Here is a 12005-nt window from a genome sequence, read left to right on the forward strand (position 1 = left end):
GGCTGCATCAGCGTCGGGAAAGAGCTTCCTTCTCATTCTGAATGAGGATGCCTTATCGTCCACTGTTTGCAGCACCGGGAGACTCACTGTAGCAGGACTCATCCAACAAAGCTCCTTTACATTTTTCCTTTTATTAGTACAATGTGGCAGATATACCAAGTGTTGTCCAAAACGACTGAACAACCCAATGCACCAAAGAGCCTTCAGCTGTCTCTAGTAGTTTACATTGTCATTTTCTACACTGGAGAATTACCAGTGAGCTTTATGAGAACACTGGACATCTGGTAAAGGTATCAAGGTTATAATCACCAAGTGGGTTCTCCTTTCTTTCTGGATTAATTTAGAGTTTCCCAATTCTAGTTGGTGGTGATCTGGGTGCCACTTGTCCCTTTAAATGGAATAAAATGGAGGCTATTCCTCTGGATGGTTTTGATACCAGTCTGTTTGGTTTTAATTTCAGCAATGCAGGAAGAGCATCGCTAAGCTAACTCCATGCTTTATACCCTATGTCACAGTAGGAAACAATTCTTGGAAGATCTGAGGTGGGCAATCTGGGGATTCAATTAAAAATGTATTCTGAGTCACATACCTTTTACAGACCGCCCCCCACCCCGGCCCACAAAAAAAAGAGAAAGAAAAGAAAAGAAATAATAAAAAAAAAAAGAAAAGAGGAAAAAAAAAGAAACCAAAAACCAAAAACCCAACCATAGCTCTTTGCCTAGCCCTTCAACTTTCAGAGGAATCTTCATCACCTACGGTGTGTATCACAGCTATATACAAAATATCACAGAAGTGTAGGATATCAGAGCTGGGAAGAGACCTCAGAGATCACCTGTTCTAACTTTGGATATTTTAGAGATGATGAAACCAAAACCAGAAAGGGAAAGTGGCTTTCCAAAAGTCACTGGTGAGGAGGTGGCAGGGCCAGGGCTCTCATCTCGAGACTCTACACCACACTGCCCAGCTGACATAGGAATGGACATCTTACTGTCAAATTGCAGCCCTCCCAGGAACTCTCTCCTCCCATAAGGCCAGAGTCAAAAGGGGAAAAATGAAAGGTTAAATAGCACATTCCAGAAGAGAGGAGGCAGATGTGACAGCCTTGAAAATTTTAGATACACATGATTTAAGTTAAAGCTGCAAATGTTACTCTAATCAGCCTCAAATACCTCCTGAAGGTCTCCCTCATGTGTTGCCATGGAGAGAGGCAATAAACTGCTACATATGCTACATTTATTTGTTCATAATAAATGCTCTGAGCGGTTCTGATTCATCTTGCCAGAGAGATGGGGAGTGAGAAGGAGAGGCAGAGAGACGGGGGCGTGGGGGGGGGGGGGGAGGGAGGAAGAAGCAGGGGTGAGAGAGAAGAGGGATGTGGATTACAGAGACATGCAACATGAGACAGATCAGACAGGGCTGGTAGGGAGTGTTTATAAGTTGACAAAACAGTGACAAGGAAGCAGAAAGGATTAGCACCATAGAAAGCAAATGTTGAGGCAATAATAAAAAGGGTAGGTTGGTGAGACACAAAGAACGAAGCTGCGTTCATGCAAAAGCCTGTCTGGGACCCCCTCGGAGGCATTCATTTCCGTCTCCCATTTTGGCCTTCAGTTTAAAAAACTGAGACCTAATATGCTTGGCTTGTTCAGCCTTTGATCAAACAGCCACATCACAATGGGAACACCAAGGAGTGAGGACTGACTTAGCATTTCACAACAATGACACGTGCAGGGAATGGGCCACAGTACCTGAGAGAGTTTCATCTGCATATTAGCAAAGACATGGAGGAAGCCAACCACTGCGTCCCACAGCCTGCTGTGAGCCAGGCTCTGCTGATTACCAATGCAAGGGCCCTGCGGAGAAGAGGACATTCTTATGTCACTTAAACATCACAAGTTGCTCTGTAATCTGTCTAGTAAGGGCATCTGATACCTACTTATATGAGCAGACTTTCCAAAAGTCAAATATTTCATAGCTCAGTATTTTCCCAGGATTATTACTTTTTTCTTTTCCTGATTATAGGATACCATATCTAGGAAAAACCACTAGGGATTTCACAGTCCAGCGATTTTCAGAGACTTTCTTTTAGCCTCAGAATGAGTTTTTAAAATAAAAGCTTACACTGGAGAACAATATTTAAAACAGTGAAATGCTGTGGTTGACACAGGGCTGAAGGGCACACTCTCCACCCTCACCTTGGCCTCAGAGGCCTTTGGGGGAAATCAAGGGTGCTGTGAAGCACAGTGTGAAAACCAGGCCCTCATCTACCTATGTTTCCAGGCAAAGTTACACATGCTGATAACCACACAGCTATCTAATTAAGTAAAAAAAAAAAAAAAAAGAAATCTGTGTAATAATCTTAGCATTCAACCACTTCTAGGATTTTCTTACTAACCTAAACTTCAGATATAATAGCATCTCTAATGAACTTTTCTGAAAATCAAATGTAGAGGAATAACTTAGTTTGCATTTTCCATGTTAATAATCTCACACTGTGTGTGTGTGTGTGTGTGTGTGTGTGTGTGTGTGTGTGTGTGTTTAAGACAGAGTCTCGCTCTGTCACCCAGGCTGGAGTGCAGTGGCACGATCTCAGCTCACTGCAACCTCTGCCCACTGGGTTCAAATGATTCTTGTGACTCAGCCTCCCAAGTAGCTGAGATTACAGGCATGTGCCACCATGCCTGGCTGATTTTTTTGTATTTTTAATAGAGACAGGGTTTTGTCATGTTGGCCAGGTTGGTCTCAAACTCCTGGCCTCAAGTGATCCACCCGCCTTAGCCTGCGAAAGTGCTGGGATTACAGGCAGGAACCACAGTGCGTGGTCAATAATCTCACTATTTTTGAAGATCATTATTGAGCCAACATTTCTTATCTTTTCTTTATAGTCTGTTTTTTTCTACCCTTTAACCAATCTCCAAATTACTCAATAAGAAAGTTCTAAAAGGAACACATATATTACCCGAATTTCTAGAAAAGTCTTGGCAGGATTCCCAAGGTTTAAAAGGTAAGCAGTAGAAATACTGCCTGCATTCCCAAATCACGTAAGTTTGTTAAAAATCACTGTTTATGTACATTCAGTGTCTGATCCCTAGAAACCATTAGATTCTTTTTGGAACAAAGCTGGTTGCTGAAAGAAACACATTCACCAAAAATGAGCTTCTCCTTTACTTTTGGGTTCGTGCTCCATGGAACGTTCTGAAGATAACGACGGATTTTGCAGAGATCAAATCAGATGCTTAACAAATATATTCAATGATCTCCTTAGGTACACTGCATTTTGTGAAACTTCAGATCAGTAACTTGTTTTTAGCTTTATCTCTTCATGTCCTTATAATGCGTGAGTGACAAGGATATATCTCCCCTCAAAATCCTCCCTTTCAAGTTGACGGCCTTAGTTTTGTGTTTCTTTTAATGAGCAAATATGATCTGACTGTGCCAGCTGGCTCATCACATGGATCTTTCTTTGATGAGAATTTAATATTTTTCATAGAACAAGTTTTGGCTCAGTCATATTACCAGTAAAAAAAAAAAGTCACTAAAAACTTATGGACTCTTGGAATATAAAAAGTTCTTTGGGAAAGAAATGAAGGTGTACAGGAAAAGGTAAAAAACATTCTCCCCTTCTTCCCTCACCTATGTCTTCTGTTTCAGCAAGATGGATATAATTGCTGACATTATTTCTTATAAAGCCACGCATAATCCTATCTCTAACTTTTCCAAATCACTGACACAGAATGTACTTCCTCCTTTGCATCTATCCATAGCCTGCGTGGTCCTATGGAGACTCGGAGCCCTTTGGCTCTTTTTTTCTTTTCTTTTTTTTTTTTTTTTTTTTGAGACAGAGTTTTGTTGCCCAGGCTGGAGTGCAACGGTGCGATCTCAGCTCACTGCAACCTCTGCCTCCCGGGTTCAAGCGATTCTCCTGCCTTAGCCTCTTGAGTAGCTGGGATTACAGGCATCCGCCACCACACCCAGCTAATTTGTATTTTTTAGTAGAGACGGGGTTTTGCCATGTTGGCCAGGCTGGTCTTGAACTCCTGACTCCAGGTGGTCCGCTCACCTCGGCCTTCCAAAGAGTTGGGATTACTTGCGTGAGCCACCACGCCCGGCCACATATGTGGTTCTTAATCATAGTATGTATGATTATTCTAAATCATGTATTTTTTTTTTTTTTTTTTTTTGAGACTGAGTCTCGCTCTGTCACCCAGGTTGCAGTGCAGCAGCGCAATCTCGGCTCACTGCAACCTCTGCCTCCCGGGTTCAAGTGATTCTCCTGCCTCAGGCTCCCAAGTAGCGGGGACTACACACGCACGCCACCCTGCCTGGCTAATTTTTTGTATTTTAGTAGAGACGGGGTTGCACCATGTTGCCCAGGCTGGTCTCGAACTCCTGAGCTCAGACAATCCACCTGCCTCAGCCTCCCAAAGTGCTAGGATTACAGGTGTGAGCCACCGCATCCAGCTGTATGATCATCTTATATTGAATAATTTTCCTTGTGCATAAGTATTTTCTCAATTGCACTGTAAGCTCTTTATGGGTAGAGGCAATATACTGTGCTTCTTTTCATGAACCACAGCGCAGAGTACAAACTGAGCGTTTTGTTGAATGAATGAATAAAAGCCCTTTTCATGAGTCTCCTGATTATGGTAATCTGAAGATGAAGTATTACTTTTGCTTTAAAAAAAAGCTTGTATCACAGAGGGTAATGATATGCCTACTAATTTTATAGCAAATTATGCCTGAATATATCCTCTGTTCCTTTTCCAAAATAGCTAGACCACCACAGACAATGAACAGAAAATACTACGAATAGAGAAAGACTGCAGCGAGATCTAGACAGTTAACATGAAATTCACTTGCAGATTTGGCCACCACTAGGTAGTTTGTGTGCTTCTGAAGTTACTTCTTCCAGAGTTAATTTCTGACAAATCAGTAGGATCTCATGGATCCTCTTTTTAATCTCTATCAAGAGAACATCATTTATCCCTTAATTCCTTCATTCTATGAATCATTTCTCCACTCCACTCTCCATGCTTACTGAACAGATATATGCCAGACATTGTTCTAGATATAGTTTTGAGTAAGACATTTTCTTTCCATGAAAAATTTTTAGTTTAGGAGGGAAAGCAAAATGTAACTAGATAAATGCAAATAAAGTGTGAACACTATAAACAGGTCCAGTGGGGGGACCTGCTTGTGGAATGCAGGTACTATTGCTTCCTATTTATAGAAAATAAGTATTGTCAGCATTAGGGCTGGATGGATAGTGCACTGTGTACAATCAAGTATTTTGTAGGGAATATAGAATATGGGCATATCAACAACGTTCTCTTTGTTTTCAACCATGCACTCTGTAGCACATACCTGGATGTATTCTGTAAGAGAATTGAAAACCTGCTTGGTGACTGCCAGAGCTTTGGAAAAATTGTGCTGTCCAGATTCATCAATGATGTCCTTCCCTGAATAATACCAGTAGAAATCACTGATTGATTCCTAAAAACAAATGAGTAGAGCTTAGTATTTCTCAGACTTCAGTCAGTGAAGCTAAACTTGGTGTTTGGGAATGGTACATGAGAATCCTGCATCTCTATGACTCTTTGCTCTGACAGGAGCCAGGGACCCTGTGAAGAACTGCAGAGATACCAGATCTCTAGAATCTTTCAAGCACAAATATCCCTCCAGGGGAAAGAATAGATAGGAATGAGGACTGCCTTCAGCTGGAACTTAGAGACTATGAAATAGGATAATTTACTCAATGTGAAATATGTGAAGATAATGGTAATTATCCAAATAATCATAATAACAGCAACAACATAATAGCTAACATTGTAAGTGCCAGACATTGTTCTGAGTACATTACATATAGAGGCATACAGAGATTCAGAGATAATCCGAGTGTGATTACAGATAAACTACAGTAAAGTGAACATTACAATAAAGTGAGTCGTACAAAATGTTGATTTCTCAGTGCACATCAGAGTTATGTTTACAATATGCTGTAGTCTATTAAGTGTGCAATGGCATTATGTTTTTAAAAAACAATGTACATGCCATCATTAAAAAATATTTTATTGCTAAAAAGTGCTAACAATCAGCTGAGCTCTCAGCAAGTTGTAAGTTCCACCATCGTTTTACTGGTGAAAGGTCTTGCCTTTATGTTGACAGCTACTGACTGAACACGGTGGTGGCTGCTGAAGGTTGAGGTGGCTGTGGCAATTTCTTAAAATAAGGCAATGTTAACTGCATCAATAGACTTCCTTTCATGAAAGATTTCTCTGTAGCATGTACTACTTGATAGCATTTTACCCACAGAACTTCTTTCAAAATTGGAGTCGATCTTCTCAAACCCTGCCACTCCTTTATCAACTAAGTTTATGTAATATCTTAAATCCCTTTTTGGCATTTCAACAATGTTTAGAGCATCTTCACCAGGAAGATTCCATCTCAAGAAACCACTTTCTTTGCTCATCCATGAGAGGCAACTCTTCATTTGTCCAAGTTTGATTATGAAATTGCAGCAATTCAGGTTCATGTTCTTCAGGCTCCACTACTAATTCTAGTTCTCTCGTTATTTTCAGCACATCTGCAGTTATGTCCTCCGCCGAAGTCTTGAACCTCTCCAAATCACCCACAAGGGTTGCAATCAACTTCCTTAACTCCTGTTAATGTTGATATTTTGACCTTCTCCCACGAATCACAATTTTCTTTTTTGGAGTCTCACTCTGTCACCCAGGCTGGAGTGCAGTGGCATGATCCTGGCTCACTGCAAGCTCTGCCTGCCAGGTTCACGCCATTCTCCTGCCTCAGCTTCCCGAATAGCTGGGACTACAGGCATCCACCACCACACCTGGATAACTTTTTTTGTATTTTTAGTAGAGACAGGGTTTCACTGTGTTAGCCAGGATGGTTTTGATCTCCTGACCTCGTGATCTGCCTGCCTCGGCCTCCCAAAGTGCTGGGATTACAGGCATGAGCCACTGCGCCTGGCCCACAATGTTTTTTAATGACATCTACAATGTTGAATCCTTTCCAGAAGGTTTTCAACTTACCTTGCCCAGATCCATCAGAGGAATCACTATCTATAGCAGCTGTAGCCTTACAAAATGCATTTCTTAAAAAATAAGACTTGCAAGTCAAAATTACTCCTTGATCCATGGGCTGCAGAATAAATGTTGTATTAGCAGGCATGAAAACAAGATTCATTTCCTTGTATATCTCCATCAGAGCTCTTGGAACCAGGTGCATAGTCAACAAACAGTAATATTTTGAATGGAATCTTTTTTTTTTTCTGAGCAGTAGGTCTCAACAGTGGGCTTAAAATAGTAAACCATGCTGTAAGCAGATGACAATCCCAGCTTTGTTTTTCCACACGTAGAGCATGGGCAGAGTAGATTTACCATAATTCTTAAGGGCCCTAGGATTTTTGGAATGGTAAATGAGCAGTGGCTTCAACTTAAAGCTACCAGCTGGGCTGCCCCTGATAAGAAAGTCAGCCTGTCCTTTGAAGCTCTGAAGCGAGGTATTGGCTTGTCCTCTCTAACTATGAAAGTCCTAGATGGTATCCCTCTTCCAGGAGAAGGCTGTTTCATGTACACGGGATATCTGTTGTTTAGTGTGACCACCTTCATCAATTATCCTAGGCAGATCTTCTGGATAACTTGCTGCAGCTTCTATATCTGCACTTGCTGCTTTACCTTACACTTCTGTTTTGGAGATGACTTCTTTCCCTAAACCTCATGAACCAAACTCTGCTAGCTTCAAACTGTTCTTTGGCAGCTTCCTCACCTCTCTGAGCCTTCATAGAATTGAATAGAGTTAGACTCCTGCTCTAGATTAGATTGTGGCCTACGAGAATGTTGTGGCTGGTTTGACCTTTTATCCAGACCACTTGCACTGTCCCCATTTCAGTAATAAGGATGTTTTGCTTTCTTATCATTCATATGCTCACTGAGGCAGCCCTTTTAATGTCCTTTAATAACTTTTTCTTTGCACTGCTGTTTAGTGCAAGGGGCCTAGCCTTTGGCCTGTCTTAGCTTTCAACATGCCTTCTTTACTAAGCTTAATCATTTCTAGCTTTTGATTTAAACTGGGAGATGTGTGACGCTTCTTTTCACTTGAACACTTAGAGGCCATTGTAGGGTTATTAACTGACCTAACTTCAATATTGTTATGTCTCAGCGAATAGGAAGGCCTGAGGAGAAGGAGGCAGATGGAGGAACAGTTGGTGGAGTGGTCAGAACACATGCACCATTGATTAAGTTTGCTGTCTTACATGGGCATAGTTCATGGCACCCCAAAACAATTACAATAGTAACATCGAAGATCACTGATCACAGATCACCATAATAGATATAACAGTGAAAAGTTTGAAATATTGTGAGAATTATCAAAATGTGACAGAGACAGCACGTCAGTAAATGCTGTTGGTAAAATGGCAGATAGACTTGCTTGATGCAGGGTTACCACAAACCTTCGATTTGTAAAACAGCATCTGTGAAGCACAACAGAATCAACTGCAATAAAATGAGGTATGCCTGTATTCAACCTCTCAACCTTTACTACCACCCTATGGCATAGGTCCTACCCCTTTTACTGATGAAAAAACTGGAACAGAGGCACGTTAAACAGATTGCTCTAGGTTACAAACCAGTAAGTGGCAGAACCAGGATGAGGAATCAGCAAAGAGGAAAAACATCCCTTTTTGTTAATAGGTTTGTGTAGATTTTCTCAATATAATTTGGACTTCCTTGAAACAAACCATCTGACTTCTCAACACAAACTTGTAAACTCATCCTATTCCTATCATCTTGTGTAAGTCTTTTTTTCTAGTGAAATCTGTTCTCATTCACAGGTTATTTTAGAGCTCTTGGTTGTGTTATAGCTCTTGGTTGTTTTATAGCAACACAGATTGGTTTTCACTGGCAAAACTAAAGTAAACTAGCATTTCATAACAGATGATTTGGTGTTTAACCACGTCTCCCACTTCTGTCTTCAAATGTACTCTTCGGGCACTGGACTTCCCATGCATCTGTGGATATACATTACAACACCTTCCTTATAGGGGCTTGACTGTATCCTGGGCTGTCCCTGACCCTGTGTAACTGTGTTTATCTTTTGGAAGCAAAGGTGAGAGGTCCCATTGTCCAAGGCCCTCCCACTCACCTGCAGACGCAGAAGGTAGTCCACAGTGCTGATGATGACATTCACGGTGGTGGTGTTGCCCATCTGAGTCCGCAGGAAATTCTGAAAGTCTGAGAGCACCAGTGCTGGGTCAGAGCTTGTCCCTGCCATGCCGAGGGGCCCAGGCATGCCCTCTCAGCTGAGCTCAGGTAAGACATTCTATGTGAAAAGGCTTACAGGAATACCATGTTTGGGTCATGGCAGATCCTGCAGGGCAGAGCTCTGCTCTGAGCACCCCCCAACCTGCCAACACCAGAAACTGGACTTAACGAGCCCCAAGGGGTTAGATGGAAAGGGTTGGGTATTTAGATTTCTCATCTGAAGATTCTGGAAGCAGCTTAGCCTTGGTGGCACTAAATATCACTATCCATGATATTTACATAGCTTCTTATTGAGGAATGCATTAACTGATGTCCTTGAGTTAACAACTAGTTGCATCAAGTGAGGCATACTGAACGGAATTCTAGTTTTGCCCCTGAGTGCTGTGTTTCCTTGGCAGATCAATCTGTTCCACTCACCACTGTTATGTCCCTCACAAAGTAACTGTAGGAATCTAAAGAGATCACGCGTGAACTCGTCATTCTGGAGTACTTTTTCACCTTGAAAACATAAAACGTTGATGAGCATTAGTTTGGCTTCTCAACAGGGAATACTTTCTAATGCAAATGACTACACAGATGATAAAGGAGTTGTGTCAGAATGGTTTGGAAAAGGAACTTTGGATGAATGGTGAAAAGCCCAATTAAACTGAGCTGGGGCTGCAGGGCACAGTGCCCAACAAATGCATTTGTAATGAAGACAACTGGATAAGGAGAGTAAATGGCTCATGGTCCATAACCCATGCTTTAAAGATGGAAGATACTTCTTTAATTAAGCATCAAACTGCTGAGTTCAACTCAACATGCAACCACCAAGCCTAAAATGTTTCTGCGCTGAGGCAATTAAATGAGATCTCCTAGGATTCACACACATGGTAGGAACTCAGGCCAGAAGCTGAAACTTACCACGTTCACGAACAATGACTGGTAATGAGAGAAAAATAGAAGAATACAAAGTAAGAAAACTGTAAACATCATGATAAACTGTCTTTAGTTAAAACTGGCTATGTGAACACATCCATCCTAGATGATCGCTTTATTAAAGCTACTGATGGAAACATTTTGCTGAAACAGAGCAAGTCCTTGCATATTAAGCAAAGACATGAGCTCTGACCAGAAATAGGTAATTAAGATTTTAAATGGCCAGGTGCAGTGGCTCACGCCTGTAATTCCAGCACTATGGGAGGCCAAGGTGGGGTGGATCACCTGAGGTCAGGAGTTCAAGACCAGCCTGGCCAACATGATGAAATGCTGCCTCTACTAAAAATACAAAAAATTAGCTGGCTGTGGTGGTGGGAGCCTGTAATCCCATCTACTCGGGAGGATGAGGCAGGAGAAGTGCTTGAACCCAGGAGACAGAGGTTGCAGTGAGCTGAGATCGCGCCACTGCAGTCCAGCCTGAGCAACAAGAGCAAAACTCGGGGGAAAAGAAAGAAAAAAAAAAAGATTTTAATCAGGAGGAGAATGGCCTTCACATTCACTAGTTACTTACGTGTTCCTTCTTCAGTCACCATCCCCAGGCCTTCAGCTTTATTCTGCCTCTCAAACGCATTCAAATCAAGGACACTTTTAATAGAAAGAAACAAGGTTCAAGGCTACGCACACTGGGAAAGCAGATTTCTAACGTTAATGTACCTATCAACTAAGCATATCCTGCCCCTGTGTTATCATAAATAAACTAACACATTCCAGGGTGGTTGAAAGTAATGATTCCTTGGTTTTGTGCCGAGCAGTGTTGTCTTAGGTGCCTGTAGCTCACAGACTTTGTTACATACAGGTAGAGGGGTCATGAACACTTATGGTGACTCCCATTGTCTGTCCAGTTTGAGTCTTTTGGTGAAGACTCAAGGTCTTCACCTTGGTGTGAAGGTTTAGAAAGGTTTTCCAAATAAAGAAGGAATAATCTGTTTTTAAGTTTTCTCGAGGGAAAGTTTACTTTAAACTGCACTGATTAATGTTTGCCTCCCACCTTTACCTATTTTCTCTGAGAATCGCATGGAATTGTGGTTTCCAGAGCTTAGGATGAGCTACAAACTTCCAGATTTCAAAGGGCCACGCCCTTTTATGATTCTACATCATGCAAAAGCCTATAGAAGCTGAGGTTCCGCTTTCGACAGGGAACAGTGCCTCCAGGTATTCCTGAATTTATGACAAGTTGGCCTTCATTTTTGTCCCTGCTCCCCTCAACCTTCCTAGTCACAGCCACTGCCAAATTTTACTTAGCCAGGAAGCCACAGTGCAACCACAAAGCTTGCTGATGAGACCATTATATGATCATGTTATTTCTAAGTGGGGTTCATTCCATTTTACTAACGGAGTCTAACTTATTCCCCAATCTGAAAGGTTTCATAGAACATAGAACATAGCTCTTAGGAAAGTTTATGGCTAAGTCCATTAAGACTGCAAAACTTAGCTTTCCTTCTACCATGCGGCAAAGGCATGGAGAAAAATCTGGCATTCCTGTTTTCTTTTTAAGGAGTCACATGTTTTGTGATTTAGGTAAATTTCATTTACCTAATTTCATCATTTAGGTAAAAATGATTTAGGTAAACAGTGAAATCTCTATTGCCATTTTTTTTCCCCCCAGATTCTTCTGGCAAAAGGGCTTGCTCATCAACACAAAACTATCTTTCTACTTTGGTTTAGCCATCAGGGGAGGAAAACATGGGAAAGAACATTTGGACATAGTTGCTCTGAAGCAGCAGTTTTGAATCTCAATCTGTGCAA

At 41.6% G+C, this 12005-nt stretch overlaps 1 protein-coding gene across 1 annotated transcript in view; it reads right to left on the bottom strand.

The window, feature by feature from the left end:
* RYR3 (ryanodine receptor 3) overlaps positions 1-12005 on the bottom strand; it is a 564315-nt gene that overhangs the window by 28343 nt on the left and 523967 nt on the right. The window contains exons 82-87 of the mRNA XM_058427349.1: positions 10771-10844; positions 10185-10202; positions 9699-9779; positions 9163-9251; positions 5365-5493; positions 1749-1853 (exon numbers count right to left, since the gene is read on the bottom strand). Of these exons, the coding sequence (XP_058283332.1) occupies positions 1749-1853; positions 5365-5493; positions 9163-9251; positions 9699-9779; positions 10185-10202; positions 10771-10844 (496 nt within the window). The remainder of the gene's footprint in view (positions 1-1748; positions 1854-5364; positions 5494-9162; positions 9252-9698; positions 9780-10184; positions 10203-10770; positions 10845-12005) is intronic.

The sequence above is a fragment of the Hylobates moloch genome, unplaced genomic scaffold (genome assembly GCF_009828535.3).
Source record: "Hylobates moloch isolate HMO894 unplaced genomic scaffold, HMol_V3 SCAFFOLD_14, whole genome shotgun sequence".
Lineage (NCBI taxonomy): Eukaryota > Metazoa > Chordata > Mammalia > Primates > Hylobatidae > Hylobates > Hylobates moloch.